The following is a 19,905-nucleotide window of genomic DNA, read 5'->3' on the forward strand; positions in this document are numbered from 1 at the left end:
CTAAATTTGGTGTGGAAAGTGACACATTTGGTGTGAGTTTGCTCAAACTCACACCAAATTTTGTGTAGATAAATAGTTCCACACTAAATTTAGTGTGAGACTATTCACTACACAAAAATTGATATACCACAATTATTAATTGTAAATTCACTCTAACAATTAATTTATTATTTTGACCCCAATTCAAATAACTTATATAAAAATACATATTCTCAATTAAAAAAGAGAGTAAATGAGATAAAATTAATAAATTACATAACATTAATTAAACGCAATACATAATAAATAAAGTACCACGACAATTATACTAATACAAATACATATTCAACCTCAATAAAAATAAAACTAAACACACGACATAATAAAAAAAAATACAAGTGCATGCATAAAATAAATAAAAATACAAAATTAAATTAATTTTTTTTAATTCATTGTTTTTTTATTAAATAAAAATGTTCATTTCGGAATATTTATATAATATTTTGTATTATTGTAAATTAATTTAATATTATTGATATAGAATAATAATATACTATTTATAATATTACTATTGACATAATAAATTAGACCATCTCCAACTCACTATATAATGAAGTCGAATGTGACAAAATAAAGTTGGATTTGCTCCAATCCAACCTTATTTTCCGGTCAATTGAGTGAGTGAATAGGGAAACTCCAAATATAGAGTTTCACTATTCATTCCACTCCATTTTGGAGTGGAATTTTAACAATATTTAAATCATTTATTATATTTTAATATTTATTATGTAATTATATTAATTTATCACAAAATATTTTTATGTTATACTAATTTGGTATGAATATCAATCAAAAGTAGTCATTAAATTACGTGACATATATAAAAATTAATACCCTAATAAATAAATTGTCAAAATAATACATTACAAAGTCAAGTGCAAACAATATGATAAGCATAAGACATAACAAAGTTAAACGTAAACGCATTGATAGATCATGTATGAGAAAAGTATATTAATGAATAAGACTAAATAATAAATTATTTATGTTTATTTATTTATTTTTGTTATCTATAGTTTATGGTTTTTTTTTATATATGTAAAGTTCTAATCAATATATTCGTCTAATGCACTACACTTTGTAATTGTTTGTCGAATATTTATATATTATATGTAACGTGTGTTTATATTATAAAAAATATATTACTTCATATTTATTGGAGAGTCAAATTATCATTTTAAATTTATATAATATGTAAAAAATTATATAGTATGATTGGATACAAAAAGTACAAGTTAAATATATATATATATATATATATATATATATACACCATAATGTAATGATTAGGAAGTTAAAATTATTAAAATATTATAAAAACATATGGAATATGCTTTTTTAGTGCTAAAAAGGGAGTATAAGTTTGAAGATAAAATACTGTTTGAAGTGATATAAACTGCATTTTGAAGTGCAAAAAATGCATTTATGGAGTTTTGGGTTGTAGATGCTTTTAATAGATTGGGTTGATATGTTATTGATAGGAAATAATATTAAAAAAGTATAAAAAGAAAATATTTTTGTGTGTGAGATTTGGTGTTATAAATTGGAGATGTAAACACGGTAGTTGCATTAATTTGGTGTAAAAGTTACACCAATTTGATCTTATGAGTTAGAGATGGCCTAAAAGGAAATGAGATATAAAGTGTTTTAGATTATATAATTCTTCTAAATAAAGTGAAATGGGAGAAGATAAAAAGAGAGAGGATTGAATAGGAACAACATAAAAATTTATGATAATTTATTATAAAAAGGGTACAATATAAAAAAGGGGCGGCTAGGTATCTAGCCCAAATTGACCCCCTCTATTAAAATTATAGCCCAACTATCACAAAATTTAAGTAAGTAGCTCAATCCACTACCAAACAATTTAATATTCCTATATTACCCTTAGTTCAAATAATAGAGCGCAAAACACAATTCCCTCATTCGAAACAAACCTCTCCGCCAAACGAATTTCTTTTACCCTCATTCACGAACACGAAACCGACGGTCTCTCCACTTCCGAAGCCGACGAAGAAAAAATGGTGAGTATCTCAACCTTCAATCTCTGGTAATTTCAAATCCTTCAATCTCTCCACTTCCGGCGCCGACGAAGTAAATTGGTTAGTTAATATTATTAACAATTCTTTGCGATCTCATAAAACACCCAAACTGAAACCCTAGACCTCATCCCCGCTCAATTTTGTGTTAGATTAACCATTAAATTGTAAGTAAATATTATTAACTGAACCCTAGACGTCATCTCCGAACGATTTTGGGTTAGATTATTCATAAAAATGATAAGTAAATATTATTTACAAATCGCCGTTCGATAGTAAATATTATTTACAAATCGCCGTTCGATAGTAAATAATATTTACAAATCGCCGTTCGATAGTAAATAATATTTACCATTTGAAAAAACCAACATCTTGAAGCGAGAAAGTCAACGTCGTTTATAGTGTGATCTCTTCTCTTCATCTTTCATAGTAAAACGTGCAAAATGAAAAATAGCTGCAGTAATGTTACACATACTCGTCGGCTCGTTCCAATTTGTCCAAATCATAACCTTGATAGTAAATAATATTTACAAATCGCCGTTCGATAGTAAATAATATTTACCATTTGAAAAACAACATACATGTCTCAGATTTGGCCAAGATCGAGGTCGCCTCGCCGATCTTGACGCAATCGCCGTCGCGGAGCTCGACTCCGGCACCGGGAACGACGACAAACGCCTGGAGAAGCCATTTCCCCTTCTCCGAAGCGGCGGCGCGTGGGCGATCCCGTCGACTCGCCGTCGGATCTTTGATCGCCGGAGGCTCGGCGACGGGGAGAGAGTCCAAAAGGAAATCGCTGGTCGGAGTGTGATTCTTCATGGCAGAGATTATATTTTCGAGCTTCACGGTCCGGGAATGGTGTGCTAGGCTTGTAGAACTCGCTCCACAGAAGACGAAGACGAAGAAGAAGAAGAAGAAGAAGAGGTGGGTCTGGAGGAATAAAACGTACGAAATTGGGGGTAAAGGACAATTTTGGAAACTCAAAATAATTTGGGCTATTTCCCTAATAAACTAATAGTTGGGCTATTATTTTAAAACTTCTCTCCTCAAGTGGCTAGTTGTTTACAAATCTCTATAAAAAACCACTGTGTATATTAATTATGATAATTAATTGAGCAATGCTATTTGGCACTACTCACTACTTTGAACTATCCACTCAACTGTTGATACGTGGACAAATCTGTCCACGTGTCAACAATTGAATCTGTCCACGTGTCAACAATTGAGTGGGTAGTTCAAAGTAGTGAGCTGTAAAGCATTTCTCTAATTAAAAAGTGTGAAAACTTAGTCATCATTAATTCCTTGTGATTTTTTGAAGGAGCCAATGACAATACCACTGTGTCTGTAATACCGAACCACCAAAGTCCAAACCATAGAGGAAAGTCACCAATTAATCGGTGGCATAAAGACACGTGTCGAAAAAAGAACAGTATACTAAGTATACCACCAAAACCAGTGCTCGTTTGCTCTCTCTCTCTCTCTCTCCACTTCTTCTTTCTCACTCAAAACAAAAATCCAGTCTCACAACTCTTTTTCCCCTTCAAAAAAAGCCATATCTTCTTCATTTCTCTCTCCCTCTCTGAACCTCAAAAAAACAAAATGCAAGCCAATAACTTGCTTCTCGAGGAGCCTATAAGAATGGCTTCAATTCTCGAGCATGCTAAGCCCGTGCGTAATTTTATCTTTCTTTCTTGCTCTCGCGTTTCTTGTTGTTTGATTTGATAAAAAAAAAAAAAAAAAAAAAAAAAGAAGATGTGCACAGATTTTTTTTTTATTACATCATTTTTCTCACAATTTATGCGATCTTGATTTTGTTGCTTTGTTGGTGACGTAAAACGTGGGAAAAAAGAAAGTAAAATTCGAGGAGAACTCGGTTGACTGAAATACTGAATTGAGCTGTACTAATAAATTGTTTAGATTAGAGTGTGATCTGGTTTTGAGTTACTAATATTGGCTCATGTGTCTGCGATCCTTGTTGAAATTACAAAGTCCACTTTCACTTAAACGGAAAAAAAAAACTAAGCTGGTTTATTCTCGTGAATTTCCGGGGAATTAAAGTATTTCAGATCCTTAAACGGAAACATTATGAGTACATAGTCTTTAATTTTCCTGATATTTGTTTGAGGTGACTCGTAACAAGATTTATGAATTCGATGAACTCATTGGTGACTGTTAATTCTGCAGACCGTATTTCCTGCAATGACGAAGATAGTGGGGACACTTGGTCCGAACTCGCGATCAGTTGAGACAATTTCTGACTGCCTCATCGCAGGAATGTCTGGTATTTACCCCCGAATATTTTGTCTATGTTCTTCATGTCTGTTTAGTAGCTAAGGAAATGTGCTTAATAGTTGTTTGACTTTTTTAGCTATCAAAGCAATTAATGTGTCACCTTGTGATGTTGGGTAGCCTTAATTTAGTTTCGAACTCTCATTAATTTTCTACTGGTTATAAGAAATGGGTTGGTATTTCTTCATAAGTCATTGAGTTTAATTATCCGACTCTTCTAACTTGCTCGGCTTTTCCGGAATCTAGTGGCAAGGTTTGATTTCTCATGGGGTGATAATAAATATCACCAAGAGACATTGGATAATCTGAAAAAGGCAATCAAGAAGACGCAGAAGCTGTGCGCGGTATGGTTTTTTGTTCTTGTGTTCTGTATAGTTTTGTTGTTTTCTTTTCTACTCGGACTCTAGCTGGAGAATCTTTTGTTCTTGTTTAGATTGAATGGAAGATTACTTCTACATTGGATTTTAATTTGCGCAATTATTTTTGGCTTGCATCCAACATGGTGTAGTTTGATTCTCTTGAGCTCTTTTCTTTCTATTTTATTTTATCATTTTCAGATTATGCTGGATACAGTGGGCCCCGAGTTGCAAGTGTTCAATAAAACGGAGCAACCCATTTCCCTTCTGGAAGATACCTTGGTTGTCCTAACACCTGACCACGAGAAAGAGGCTACTTCAAATCTCTTGCCCATAAATTTTATGGGGCTGGCCAAGGTTTGGCTTATGCTGCTTTACTTCTTATAGACTCCTTTACTTATTGATGTTCTATTATTATAAGACCTCCGAACATTTAGCCCTTTCTTTTCAATCCCAAAAGAAAACTAAGGAAATGCTAGTCAGTTACCAAATTAGTAAGATGAGAGTGATTTGGATTTCTCGGTTTCGAGTCTTTTTATGCAGAGAAACTTAGTGTCCTAGTTTTGTTGTCTTTTTGGATCACAGAAGATCCAAAATCTAGTTTGTGTGTGTGTACATGTGTACTATCTGTTTTGATCTCTTCATTGCACTCATTTACGAATCCTTACACACTTGTTTCATCAGATACCGAGTCAAATTCTGGAAATAATGATTTTTCAATTGTCTGTAGTTATTTGGAGTGAACATAATTTGATTATGAAAAATGGGAAATTTCAGATGTTCTAGAGCAATAGACTGGGAAATTTTGTTTCATATTGTCTATATCACTTCATCGTTTCTTTCCTTATTTTTTTCTGTGATAGTTGTTTGTAGTTTCATATGGCTCTCATCATAATCATAAGCTTTTTCTTTCCTTATGCTACATATCTGTTTGGTGTTGATGTGGCTTCTGTTCTGATCCTTTTTCAGGCAGTGAAAAAGGGAGACACGATATTTATTGGTCAATACCTTTTCACAGGAAGTGAAACGACTTCAGTATGGTTGGAGGTAAGAAAAAGTACTAAAACGAGTTCTATTGTGAAGGCTGATGAGGAGGAGTTGGTCTAGTGGTAAGGATGAATGCATGGATGTGTGGATAGGCACACGTCCCAGGTTCGATTCCCCATAAACTAAAAGCCTTGGGACCACTGGGATGATCTCATTGTCGAACTGCTAAGGCCTAGTTGGCTCAGCCTGGATTCTCACGGTTATCACAATAAAATAAAATAAAATAAAATTGTAAATGCTAATCAGTACTTTATCACACCTACAATTTAGGAGGAAAAACCTTCTTTTTTCTGATATCGGATACCTTGCATCAGACACTCGGAAAGAATTCCTTTAGTTTTCCAAATGTAAAGAAAATTAAAGTTAACACAGGAACGTGGTAATGATAATGGAAAGCTCATCATTTTACAAGAGAAGTGAGGATTGAAAGATGACCCCAAGGTTTCTCTTTTATTTTTTATTTTTTATTTTTTATTTTTTATTCCTTCTTTCTATAACACAGGTAACTGAGGTGACTGGCAATGATGTGGTTTGTCTTATAAAGAACTCTGCTACCCTGGCTGGATCATTGTATACATTGCATGTTTCTCAAATTCATATTGATCTTCCTACGCTTACTGATAATGATAAGAAGGTCAGTCCTGTAAATCACATCGCACACACTTAGCCAGTTGTGAATTATTTATTGATTGATTTTATTCATAACCAACATAAATCTTACGAAATCACAACATAGAAAAGGAGAACTCCAAGGGATAAAATAGTGCTTGCATAATCCTAAACGTAGAATGCTACTTGCTGATGCATGCCGAATCAATTTTAACTGTAAATTTTCTAGGATATAGAGAATGAGACTGAACATATATATTCGCTTGGATTGAATTATGCAGGTTATCCGCACATGGGGTGTTCAAAACAATATTGACTTCCTCTCATTGTCATATACTAGGCATGCTGAAGATGTTCGTCAGGTGAGGGCTATTTCTACTGGATCATTTTTCCTTATAATATGTGAATAATTTGGAAGAAAGACATTAAATTTATATTAATTTCTTGCTTTATTCTGTCGCCAGTTATATATCTCTTACATATTGCTCTTCAACTACAATTTTTGGCTTTCCTTTTTGTTATGTAGGCTCGTCAATTTATTTCTAAGTTGGGTGACCTCAACCAAACTCAAATTTATGCCAAGATCGAAAACATTGAGGTGAGTCACAGACAGAATTCCTCAATTGAGACATCAGTTTCTATCTTTCATCGAACTGAGTCTGCGATGAGTGGTTGCATTATGCATGCCCTTTCTGTGTACACTGGATTGATGGTGCCAAAAATATTGTGTTACATTGACTTTGTGTGTGCCTCACTTTAACGTTTCTCTACCTTTCAAGGGTTTAACTCATTTTGACGAGATTCTGCAAGAAGCAGATGGAATTATTCTCTCTCGTGGAAATTTGGGAATCGATCTTCCACCAGAGAAGGTCAGATATTACATTAAAACTCTGATACTAAAGTAATACTCATATATCATAAAGAACATTGTTTATCTTGCTTTCTTAAAAGTCTCGATACTGAACAGATGAATAAGTTATTTAAAATTACAAGAAGACAGGCATGATCTCAAAGAGTACAACCAGATCACACACGTTTATAATTAGGACATGGCTGGAATATATGATGAGAATTATAGCAATGATTTTGTGGGTGATGTTACAGGTGTTTCTATTCCAAAAGGCAGCTGTTCACAAATGCAACATGGCTGGGAAGCCGGCAGTGGTGACTCGTGTTGTGGACAGTATGACTGAAAATCTAAGGCCCACTCGTGCTGAAGCCACCGATGTTGCAAATGCAGTATTAGATGGTAATATTGATTTTCTGGTATTGCCAAATAATATTCTGATAAGATTCACATAAATTAGTGTATTTATATTTATTGTTTTGGTTCAGGAAGTGATGCCATTCTTCTAGGTGCTGAGACTCTGCGGGGGCTTTACCCTATTGAAACTATTTCCATTGTTGGAAAGATTTGTGCCGAGGTAAAAAGATCTTTTCACGCAGACACTCACTGAGATGCGTTTCCTTGAGATAATGTTTGTCTCCATGTTATATCAAAGTTGATAAATCTAATAGTGAGTATTCTATTGTCTTCTTAAAATATTCGTATATTCTTTCCACACCATAGAGACCAAAACATTCCTTCATGTAATGCAATTACTGAGTGTTAGGGAAACTATGTGGTTGACAATAGAAAAGAGCTAGATTAATTTATGGACTTGTGGAAATAATAACAAAATGGTGTTATTTTGTTTGAATCCTGTTTGCAGGCAGAAAAGGTCTTCAATCAGGATCTGTATTTCAAGAGGGCTTCGAAATATGTTGGCGAGCCAATGTCCCATTTGGAATCCATTGCATCTTCAGCAGTATGTTTCACACCCACTCGTTTATTTTATACTTTCATTAATGTATGTTAGTGGGTTCATTAGTTGGCTTGATTATATTTTCCGAAGGGTATCCTCTCATATGAGTGCTCTCGTTGACTTACATTTTTGTAAATTGCAGGTAGGCGCAGCAATTAAGGTGAAGGCGTCAATAATAATTTGCTTCACTTCTTCTGGAAGAGCTGCAAGGTATTTTCTCCCCTCCCTCGTTTGTTTGTTTTTTTTTTTTTTTTTTTTTTTTTTTTTTAAAATTTAATTTCATTCAATGGTTGTTCTCTAGATATTTATGGAGATTGTTTTCATTCTTTTTCTGGTATTCTTTGTAGGTTGATTGCCAAATATCGGCCTATGATGCCTGTGATTTCAGTCGTCATCCCTCTTGTAAAGAGTAACCAACTACGTTGGACATTTACTGGCGCCTTTGAGGTTTGTCATCCCTCGAAAGAAGCTGACCCAGTTTGTGGTGTTTTTATTTTTAATTTAATTTTATTATCGCAACCCTCAGTTTGTGTTTCATTAAAAACAAGTTTTCCACTATTGAAAGAAAAAAGTTAAACTCATCATGATTTATACTTGATGCTGATTTCGGTGATTTTATTGCAGGCGAGGCAATCACTAATAGTCAGAGGCCTCTTCCCTATGCTCGCAGACCCTAGGCATCCTGTAAGACATGCTCTCATATTATATTGCGTTATCAATTACTTGTCTCGAATTTAAATCTTAAAATTGGAATTGTGATTTGCAGGCCAAGACTAGGAGTGCGACGAATGAGTCCATTCTTAAGATTGCCTTGGATCACGGCAGGGCTTTAGGTCTTTTAAAGCCACACGATCGAGTCGTCGTTTGTCAGAAAGTCAGTGATGCATCGGTGATCAAAATCATTGAGCTCGAAAATTAGCAGCAGTTTTGCAATATGTCCTTTTTATGTGTTTAATTTTGCAAATAAGCAGAGATGCTCAGTGCAATCTCACTTGACGAATTCTAATTCACTCGCTCCACACACTTTGAAATAACACCCGTTCTAATACACTGTTGGTTCTTGTCTTGGGCAAAACATGTGAAACAGAAACGATTGTGTATCTGACTGGCCAATGAAGAAAAATAAGGTCAACATTTTCCTCAATTTGTTTTTTTTCTTTTACTCTAATACGCATATTTTAGCCTTGTAAGAGAGTGAGAGAGTATTCTTTTGCAATCTTTGAACTTCGCACCAACAAATATGACCAATCAATTAACCATCCAGTGATCTATGCATTCCATTTGGGAAAGATTACATGTCTCTGACTTCCTAAATTAACAACACAACAAATCCACATACTACAAAAAAAAAAGAAAGAAAAAAAAAAGGTGTGATTAAGAAAAGCCTAATTTTGTTTCGGCGAAACGAAGCTCGGCGGGTCCGGGACCCAAAATTCCCTTTTGCTCGCTGATGTTCCCAAGCCCAGCGGGTGGCGGCGGGACCCCTATCATCGGAATATCCCCGAGTCCCGCCACCTCATCGTCCGTCCATCCACTTCCTTGCCACTCTCTCTGCAACACCAACTTTTAATTTTTTTTTTCTTACGTTTTTAAAGAGGGAAAAAACACACTTGCCTCCTCATGAGTGTAAGCTGGTTCTTGAATCGATGGGGTCGGGATAGGTGGTGCAACATCTGGATCGTGTTTCTGAAATATAAATGTCGTATACAGACCTGCAAAAGATACTAAAAATGAGGAATCGATGTGACAAGTGACAAACCTAGTAAAGAAGAGAATCCAAAGAAAGCTAATCACCTAGCACGTCATACGACCGTGGAAGAAGTCTGGCTCTCGGGTCTACCAGGTTTGGGCAGTAACCCATAACCATGCTCGCTAATTGTTGTCTTAATTCGTCACAAAGGAAAAAAAAAAAAGAATAATAAGTTTCAAAATAAGATGATGGAGGTATCGAGTATTAGGAACAGAAGTGTTGACAAACCTGTTATCATCGTAGAATTCGGTCAGGTTTTGAATCTCAATGTAGTCAAGACCAGCTTCTCTTGCCAACCTGGGTGAGTGAAAACATATCATAGGATCTGAGAAGCTGTGTACACAATCTACTATTTGGTTGATTGAGCGAAAACATATCATTTATGAATGTTATTCTAAATGATATATCTAAAGGGGTGGATTTTTATTATTATGAACAGGATGCTCGACTTTATAATCAAATTTAATAACTCATAAATACTTTACACAAATTTTGATAAATTTCAAATAATCTATTGAATCAGTAAGCATTGCTATTTGGTTGGTCTCCAATTAACTCCTAAATAGTTTACCCAAGAGAAGCCAAACCTGATGAAACTCGGAAAGTGTACCAAGCAATGGGTTTCTGCAGAACTGTCATTGGCGAATTTCAGCTGGTACTTCTTGCCGAACAATGGGAACCTGAAAAGAAGATGTAAAGCCAGATAAACTATAACAATAATTCTAATGTAAGTGTCACGAATGTAAATTTACATACTTTTCCTCTTCGATCTCAAACGTAATCATATAACTTTCTGAGCGAATGCAATTGGGAACAATGTTGGGTTTCATGCTGTTGCTTCTATTGTGATATGCTTCAACATTCTTTTGGTACTTTGCCCTGTCATCACAAAGATCGCGATTATAAGTATGAGCTCATGTAAATGATTCTTGCTTGCCCGTTGGTCAATTATAATTATTAAAGCACAAAAGCTAAACCATATTGTACTTAATCAGGTCAGTAAAAAAATCTAAGCAGTTTTGGTTAAAGCACACAAAAATATATGGAATTCTGATAAAGTAATGAAGTAAGCAAATCCAAGATGGAAGTGACTACAACCAGATTATTGGGTTATTGTATAGAGTTATGAAATCAATTTTGGCTAGCCTAACTTCGTACCATATTGTAGATGAGTCAGGAGTTATACCGAAAAAGTAACCACCCGGTTTCAACAAAGACGATACGTTATGTAAAAGTCTACGTGCTCTCTCCTCAGTTTGAAAACAGAGCTGCAACGGAGAAGGAAAAAAAAAATTATTTCAGATTTTAGAGGATAACACTGCATATTTTGATGAATGTACAATTGAATTTTAGGTTGATTCATTCCATAAACCTGCAAGTGTTGCAAGCAGCAAACAAAATCAGCTGAATTGCTCTTTTCCTGCAAATGCTTTTCTATGTTTTCCTGCAAAAGATTAATCATGGATTAAAAGGCCAACCCATAGGAAGACTGATATGATTATGAGTCGCGAAACACAAAAGTAAGAACTCGATCCTCGTCAATGCCAAACAGTGATCTCTGAGCTTACAAAGCTGGATACATTTATAAACTCCATAATCATAATCAAACTAAAAGGCTACGCAAACAAACAACTTTGCCTAGACTTGATGAATGATCACATAATCTCACAAACCCATGTAAACAATACGGTCTCATAGCAAGCTGGTAAGATGCGAGAGTCTATATGGCAGTTCTGTTTTGGTGATATATGGAGAGTTTAGTGATCAATGAGAAGCATGAGAGTTATATGAGTTCTCACCATGCAAGGGTCGACCTCGAAAAACTCAAAAGTGTATACTTTTCTCACACTCTCCCACGCTTCTCTTCTTTGGCTAATCCCAGACGAAGAAACATCTAAGTAAACGAAAAAAAATGAACGATCAAACCCAGAACAATCCATTTCCTTTTTATTTATTATTATGTACAGCAAAAACAACTGTGACTGTTAAATTGAAGTAAATTCTATGGTTACCGATTCCAATGTAATGGCCAATTTGAGCTACGTCCCATTTCTCTGCTTCAACTCCTCCTCCACAGTACAAATCACATACCTTCATTAATTTCACACAAAAGAGAAGCCATTGTTAGAGCCGAGAGAGAGAGAGAGAGAGAGAGAGAGAGAGAGAGACGTACAGTGGCATAGGGATGGACGAAGATCTTGACGAGGGCAGATTTAGCGAACTCGTAGAGACGATGGTGAGTCGACTCGGCCCGGTGAGTGACCGACGAGTGACTCATAGTCCACTCGGCGAGCCTGTGGATTTATGTCCTCACCAGCACTAGTTAGAAGTCTGAGGGAAAATTCAGGGACATCTCACGCAGTTTTGGGCTAGCAGCATTACTTCAATATTTGTTTTAGTGTTAGAAATAGAGTTTTGGGTCGAGATTAAACACTATATATATATTTTAATATAAACGGATTTTCATTTAGAAATGGGTAAAATACCATAAATACAGGAGAATTACATTTTAGTACAAGGAACACAACATATCTAAGTCGAAGTGAATCTAACACTAGGTTCAGATAATCGTGCAACTTTGTGCATACTTCCGACAAAAGGAAGAACAACGAGCACAAGAGAAATCGAGCAGACACATGGCTCTTTCAAAATATCCATAACGGATGATGGAGAAATCCAATCAACCTTGATCCGATGACCAAGAAGAAGATGATTCTTCTGCCTGCATAGAGAAAACTCTAACATGAAATCCATAACGGAAAAGGGGACAACGGCTAATCCGCCTCCATAATAAACCAAAATCAAGCAAATCATAATAATAAATTAAAAGTTTCACACACAAACTAAAACTAAAAAGAAAATCTAAAATCGGAACCAGAGTCCGACACACGAGAGCCAACACCGATACGATGGGAGGATGATGGCCACGAGGAGCCACGTCACGGTGTTGTTGCCGATGAACCACGTTGCACCACTGTCGCCGAGGAGCCGAGCCCCTCCGCTGTCGTCGAAGCACATAGTCGCTCTGCCGTCGCCGTGGGACGAGCCGCACCACCGTCGATGGGGAGCGGAGCCACTTCGCCACCGAGGCTCCGAGGCGCACCATCGACGCAAAGAAGACGAGCCGCACCGCTGTCGCCGAGGGGACGAGCCTCCGTCGTCGAGGACCCGAGCCGCCATGCCTCTGCCTCCGAGGAACCGCGCTGCAACACAACGCCTCCAACACCATTCTCTTCAATCGAATCTTTTTACCGGTCTCAATCCGTTGTACCTCCTCCCCCGAAGCCGACACCCAAACGGTGACCGAAGTCTCCGTTCGAGCTGGCCCCAGGGGAGAGATTTAGATCTAGATCTGTAAAACTTTTTTTTTAGGTAAATCTAGATCTGGTTTTTTTAGTTCATCACCGATGAGGACTTTGGAAGTTGAGATTAAACACTATTTGATTTGATATAATTAATATACTAGAGTAAGAATAAGTTGTATAATAAATTTTTGGAATGGATATTAATCTGGAAAAAAAAAATGAATGGAAAAAATGAAAAAAATATAGGGCTTAGTACACGTTTTCATGTTTATCGAGAGAGATATATGGCTGCGGATGCTTTAAGTAAATTTGATTATTCTTTAATTCAAGTTGACTTTGCACTATTTGATGATTTTTTTTTTTTTTTTGTAGTTTGCGTAATAGTATTGTAAAAGATAGCAATGGGTATAGATATCACAAAATTTTTGTATAATCTATCTATCATGCTGTCTTCTCTTTTTTGCTTTTTTTTTTTTTAATTATCATGTAAACACGATTTTCCTCCGCCCATAAGTGAGGGCTCTTAATAAAATTTGCATGGTCCCTATATATATATATATATATATATATATTTCCCTAGAGCTACAGTCATTTAGGTGAATGAGTACAATTTGCTCAGCAAGTTTGGAGTGAAAATCCAAGTGATTCAGGCCGAAATTATAGCTAATATGTTTAGAGACTGATCGGGCTTTTCACAACCCATTGCTGCTTGTGAATTAAAAGGCACATGACTGCTCACGTGCAAATTTTCAACAGACTTCTTATTTGCATTATGCAAATTAAAAATCACATGAGGTTCCTCATTCGACTTTTCCAACGGATTTTCTTCACCGACTATGTCTTCTGTCATCCTCAAGCCGCGCGAAGTGTCAGGAACGACTGAGATGTTTGAGAATCCTTCATCTCTCTCACAACGGGTATTCTCCAACTCTCAAGCTCCTGGAAAAACGCGACTAACCAGTGCATTAGAGGTAATGAGTTATTCCTCGAAGCCTACGCCTGCAACAACTAGCCTTACTTCTTTTCCTAGAAATTTGCCGCAATCCTTTCTTCTTTGTCTTGCACTTCTTTTCAGTTTATCGTTAAAACCTTGTGATGGTAGGAAAGCCCCGCCGGAAGAGACGGTCTGGTCGGTGCTACCTCTTTTTGGCGTCGAAAAAAACTGACCCTTAGGTAAGTCTTCAAGATTGAAGAGGTTGAGGAGAATCGGATTGGCACCGTACGTAACAGATTTCCAGAATTGGAGACATAAGTTCACTTTTGTGGCCTTTAACCTAGATTTTGACGATCCTGGTGTCTGAGAAGTTGAGAGTCTCCTTAGCCAGCTGAATGATGCCACCGTACATTCCTCCAATCGTTCTTAGCGTGTGGACATTCAAAGATCATAAGGAAGGCCTTCCAATCCAATCTAAACGTTTTTTTTACCTTCAAAAGGTTTCTTTCCCACTATTCATTAACGATCCGTTATGACACTCTAGCAACATTCTTCTTGTTAATAAACACCACTCCCTTCTTCAAATAGCCTATTTCGATTTCTCGTCTTTGCACCATAATAAATCTTTGTTCCTTGAGAATGGAGAAAACGAGACTTCCCCTTTAGAGATAGTGTTAATTATCTCCTCCATGAGTTGAAACCATTTAGTCTCCTGATCACTAAAGCCAAGTTCATCTTTTCTTATTAAAGACCGGGCCTCTAGAATAAGAGACATACAGAGCTTGACCGAACTGCGCTTCCTTCCTAGAGCTTTTATGGCCTTGCACCGCCTCTGCATAATTGATGTCCTTTTTTGACCTCAAACCTTCTAACGTTGTGCCAACCATCGTTTAAGGACCAAGCTCAAAATACTTGAGAATCCTCTTCAGCCATTTCTTCTTGAACCCTCCGGAATAAGAATCATCCCGCATTTTCCTTGAGACACTTTAAAGTTTATCATAGAGTTTCTCTTGTTATATAGAATGTCCACAATGATCGAGAAGCCATTTCCAACGTACCTCATCCAAAACCTAGTCTACGATACGTGAGCCTGACATTCTTTCATGATACCGACCAGCCAAATAGCAACCACCATGCTTAGGAATAAGCTAAAAGAAGAGTTCCTAATAACCTTCAAAAGACGAACGATTCCACTGTCTTTACCGAGAGACACTGATAATCGCTTGTCTTTTATCACGCAATTATCCACAAAAACATTATCCCTTAAAACAACGATGATCAGAAATCATGGTTATATATTAGGATGAAAAAAGAGAGGAAAAGAAAAAAAGAAGAAAGATAAAAGAGAAAAAAGGAGAGAGAATAGAATTTTTTTTTTTTATATCTCAAGTATTCTGTGCATGAGCCAGTTCAAAGCTAATATCAACTCCGAGGGGATGGCCCCGAGGGAGAATACCCACACGGGTGGTCAAAATTGGGCTTAGTCCACATGACATGAACTCTTAAGGAAGAGATCAAGTCCGAACCCGAAGCTGGAGGGTAATGTTGTAGGGTGACTCATCTCAGCCTAAGGGTTTCAACACGCAAGCCCTAGCATTTGGAATATGGAAAGAAAAAAAAGGGAACTCTCCCTTCCTAGGAGAAGTTGTATACTGACCTATCCCGGATCTTAGGAGAAAACTTCGCATACGGTTCTTGAAGAATCTTGTGATTCGTTGAATGTCAAAGGTTTAAGTGCATAATATATAAGATATATGACTACTCTTAAATGCAAAATGCCAACGAGAAATACAGCAAAGGCATAACGCAAGGATCGAATCCAAGGGATTATTCTACCATGAGGTCGCCCTCGTCTAATAAATAGGGTCTCCCACTAAGGTTCTCAGACTCGAGTGATTCTAGTTCAACAAATTCACATGAGAGACATTCTTTTCCTTTAAGTTTTGAAATTTTTCTTATTGCTCTTAACGGAAAATGTGATTTGACTACATCCTTACAAACAATTCTTGCATGGTCTACCAAGTCTCAACTAAACCGCGTAAAATTGCCGGCTCTTGTTAGGAAAGCTACATGAATATAATTTAACATTTTATCAAGTAAGAAGTTTTTAATTCTTTCAAGCATAGTATATTTTTAAATTTTAAACAATTTTTTTTTCACAGATGAAATTTTTAATATTAAATAAATTTAATATAGTTTAAAAGTGTAAATAATAATTTTTTTCTCGTGGGCATTAATAAAAATGAACTATTTTAAAAATAAAACCCTTTAAACACAATATTTAGGAGATAAAACTTCCACTTATTAGCAACAAGAAATTACAAATGTCTGATATCCAATTTTTTTTTTTTTACACAGAATTCAGAAATCTAACTACAAATCAATCTCAATACCATAATCCAAATCAAGGATTGAAATGCCGACAGTCGATTTCGTGTCGATGGTCTAAAAAAACAGAAATTGCGGTGACTGATGGGAATTGCGACGGAAAAATGTGGAAATTTGAAAAAATTGTGCCGATGGAAATTTTGATAAAACACGGAAATGCCGACGAAAATAATGTTGCATAATTCTTAATATAATAAATAAAATTCATACTTCACACATGTAACAAAATTAGTTTGAAACACACATAATAAGTTTAAACTCCAAATTCAAGTCTCCAACACACATAATAAGTTCACACATCATACAAAAAACATAAACAAAATGTCTAAAACACTTAATAGGTTCAAAAACAAAGATAAGTTCAAAACACATACTAAGTTTAACATAGATAAAAAGACTCAATCGTAGATTGAGTGGCGGTGGGGTTGATAGTATCCCCCAGTTCGTGCTTGGAGATCACAATAGTCAACCCATTAAAATAAATTTGGACTCTATCAAAACAACAAGAAATTCTAACTTTGAAATCTAAATCTTAAACATGAAATAAATTCGGGTTCTATAAAAAAACAACAATAAATTCTAACTTTGAAATCTAAGTCTCAAATATCAAATAAATTTGAATTCTATTAAAAAAACAATTGAGAAAAACATATGTGAAACCACACAACGTAAATACACATATTCCAAAATGTCATGCCAAAATCTCAAAAATAGCGCAATTTTGATAAAAAAAAATTCCCCATAATACCTCGAAATTTCAATCGTTGATCCAAATTAATCTAAACAAATATGTATAATATAAAACAAGAAAAAAAAAATAGATAAGTGAATAATAAAACGAGTACAACCGGTTTTCCGTTTTTAGACCTGACATCCGGACTGAGAAAACCGAAAAACGGAGAAGAGAAGAAGCAGTTTAGACGGCGATTGGGTTAAGTGGTGGAGAGACCATGAGCTCATCGGAAAATGAAGAGACGTTAGTTGAGGCGGCGCTGCGAGTCCTGAACACCGCCGACCCTTTCGACAAGGCCAAGCTCGGCGATTCCGTCGCTTCTCTGTGGCTCCGAGGAGCCATTTCTCTCCCTTACGACCCTACTCTGGACCTCCCCGTACCCGATCGCCCCGCCAGGCTGTCCAATGTAGCCCGTTTCCTCTTGCGCTCGCTCGCCCACCCACAAGGTGTTTGATGAAATGACTCAACGAGTAGTCCTTAGTTGGTTGGTTTGTTTGTGTAGGTGAAGCTGGTGTCGCCGAGCTTGATGCCGAAGCTTGGGAAAGGTGGAAGCTTGCAGAGCAGACAGGCCATTGTTCACAGCCTCGCTCACATTGAGAGCTGGGCTATCGACTTGTCTTGGGTACTTTTCCAGCTCATATCTCTTCAAGCTTTTTGTGGTTTAGATATTACTATCAGTTTTGGTTCTATAATCCGCAGAAGATGCTAGAAATTGTTTCAATGAAACAATGTCTCATCTTTATATGGTATTGCGCTAAATGGTTAGGCTCGAAGAGCGTGCTCGGTATCTTCTTTAATTACGCTCTGCTCTTTTGTCTGGATAAGTGTGTGCTTTAATTCTGTTCCTATTTGAATCAAAGGACATAATTGCCCGTTTCGGAAAGCGAGAAGCAATGCCGAGAGAGTTCTTCACTGATTTTGTGAAGGTGGCTCAGGACGAAGGTCGGCACTTTACCCTTCTGGCCTCTCGGCTCGAGGAACTCGGCTCTTTCTATGGAGCTTTGCCGGCTCACGACGGCCTGTGGGACTCAGCCACCGCCACTTCCCACGACCTGCTCGCCCGCCTGGCCGTCGAGCACTGTGTTCACGAGGTGTTGTCGACTTCCTTGCATTACAAGTCTCGCCATTTATGGCGAGTTGTGTCGGATGGTGATTTTGTTTCGAATCTGTGTGTAGGCGAGAGGATTGGATGTATTGCCGACGACCATCGGTCGGTTTCGCAAAGGGGGAGATGAGAAAACAGCGGAGCTGCTCGAGAGCGTGGTGTACCCGGAAGAGATAACGCACTGCGCCGCCGGAGTGAAGTGGTTCAAGTATCTCTGCCTCAGGTCCTCCGAAGCCGAGAACGAAGAAGAAGAAGAGGTGATAAAGAAATTCCACGATGTGGTCAGGGAAAACTTCAGGGGACCGTTGAAGCCTCCGTTCAACGAAGAGGCCAGAAAAGCAGCCGGGTTTGGCACACAATGGTATCAGCCTCTCATCACCAAAGATACTTCCACTACCACCCTCAAATAACCATTTTAGAGTGCCCCTGTCACGGCCATTTTATATTATTATTTTCGTTTGATTAAGAGGTATTCAAAGCATAACTGCATACGAGTTTATTTTATTAGTTTGATTTTTTTTTTTTTTTTTTTTTTTACTTGGTGCCGAGGTTTGAAATGTCGTTTTCGACGCCGTTTCGAGCTTTCTGATTTATTGAAAATCGATACGCTGATTGAAAACCGAATGAAAAAAATTGTGGAAAAGGACAATTGATATGCCATTTTCAAATGTCGTTTTTCATGAAAAACCGACATGCGATGAAAAATTGAACGGAAAATGTTGCATAATATGTTATATATATATATATATATATATATATATATTTAATTTTAAAGCTCGAGATTTATGTCAATTATAATTTATAATCTTCGATACGTAATTGATTTTACACTAATATAATATCAGATACTCACAATTCGTTAATTTATTTAAACCCAATAAATATATTTATACAAATCTTACATACATATATTTTATCTTATCGTATTGATGTTTTATATACTTGCATCAAGTTTTTATCCTTACTATTTTTGAGGAATTTAGTTGGACGGTTTGTGGACTCATTTGTTCAGCCATGATGTATATTTATTAGGCTGTAGATGTGTTTAATGAGAAGATCATTTGTCTCTCAAAATAATTATTCAACCATTTAAAAAATAGAAGGAAAAAAAAACAACCAATACAACTAAAAAAACAATTTATTGAGCCGTGCATGAGTGATCAATTAATAGAACCCTTATTAATAGAAATTCTATTAATTGTCTCAGAAGTGATGAATAATGGTATTTTGTTCACAACTACACATGCATGACTAAATAAATGCGCGTGATATGTGAACCCACAATACTACTCTTTCTCTCTCTCTCTCCAATTGTCTTCTTCTTTTTAAATACAGAAAGGAAAAAATACAATCTGGTGAACTAGCAAAACTATTGCCGGAGAAGAGCCAAATCCACAACTTTCGAAACGACATTCGATGAAAGACGTATCGTTTCGACGAAAATCGACGAGATCAAACGAAAAATATAAGCATCGTCAGCCGCTAAGCCACCGGCAGCGACTTCGC

The 19,905-nt window shown here is 36.5% G+C and overlaps 3 protein-coding genes across 3 annotated transcripts; 2 read left to right on the forward strand and 1 right to left on the reverse strand.

Annotated features, from left to right (window-relative positions):
• The first annotated feature begins 3,502 nt into the window (after positions 1-3,502).
• LOC149379008 (pyruvate kinase 1, cytosolic-like) lies at positions 3,503-9,328 on the forward strand. Its single transcript, XM_089602455.1, has 16 exons — positions 3,503-3,746; positions 4,263-4,359; positions 4,614-4,711; positions 4,925-5,080; positions 5,693-5,770; positions 6,273-6,404; positions 6,661-6,741; positions 6,906-6,977; positions 7,159-7,248; positions 7,484-7,628; positions 7,715-7,803; positions 8,092-8,187; positions 8,327-8,394; positions 8,532-8,631; positions 8,809-8,868; positions 8,951-9,328. The coding sequence occupies exons 1-16, from the start codon at positions 3,678-3,680 to the stop codon at positions 9,101-9,103; spliced, it is 1,584 nt and encodes a 527-aa protein (XP_089458581.1). The 5' UTR covers positions 3,503-3,677; the 3' UTR covers positions 9,104-9,328.
• Positions 9,329-9,413: 85 nt separating this feature from the next.
• Positions 9,414-12,356, reverse strand: LOC149379009 (S-adenosyl-L-methionine-dependent methyltransferases superfamily protein). The gene is made up of 11 exons (XM_089602457.1): positions 12,108-12,356; positions 11,947-12,025; positions 11,734-11,828; positions 11,307-11,378; positions 11,093-11,202; positions 10,691-10,813; positions 10,522-10,614; positions 10,163-10,231; positions 9,979-10,067; positions 9,799-9,896; positions 9,414-9,735 (listed from the first exon to the last, which is right to left on the reverse strand). The coding sequence occupies exons 1-11, from the start codon at positions 12,210-12,212 to the stop codon at positions 9,559-9,561; spliced, it is 1,110 nt and encodes a 369-aa protein (XP_089458583.1). The 5' UTR covers positions 12,213-12,356; the 3' UTR covers positions 9,414-9,558.
• Positions 12,357-17,386: 5,030 nt separating this feature from the next.
• LOC149379010 (3-oxoacyl-acyl-carrier synthase-like protein (Protein of unknown function DUF455)) lies at positions 17,387-19,042 on the forward strand. The gene is made up of 4 exons (XM_089602412.1): positions 17,387-17,700; positions 17,797-17,916; positions 18,155-18,385; positions 18,471-19,042. The coding sequence occupies exons 1-4, from the start codon at positions 17,512-17,514 to the stop codon at positions 18,807-18,809; spliced, it is 879 nt and encodes a 292-aa protein (XP_089458538.1). The 5' UTR covers positions 17,387-17,511; the 3' UTR covers positions 18,810-19,042.
• The last annotated feature ends 863 nt before the right edge of the window (positions 19,043-19,905 follow it).

The sequence above is a fragment of the Urtica dioica genome, chromosome 12 (assembly GCF_054948205.1).
Source record: "Urtica dioica subsp. dioica isolate 48M chromosome 12, U.dioica_male_clone48M_v1_H2, whole genome shotgun sequence".
In the NCBI taxonomy this organism is placed as follows: Eukaryota; Viridiplantae; Streptophyta; class Magnoliopsida; order Rosales; family Urticaceae; genus Urtica; species Urtica dioica.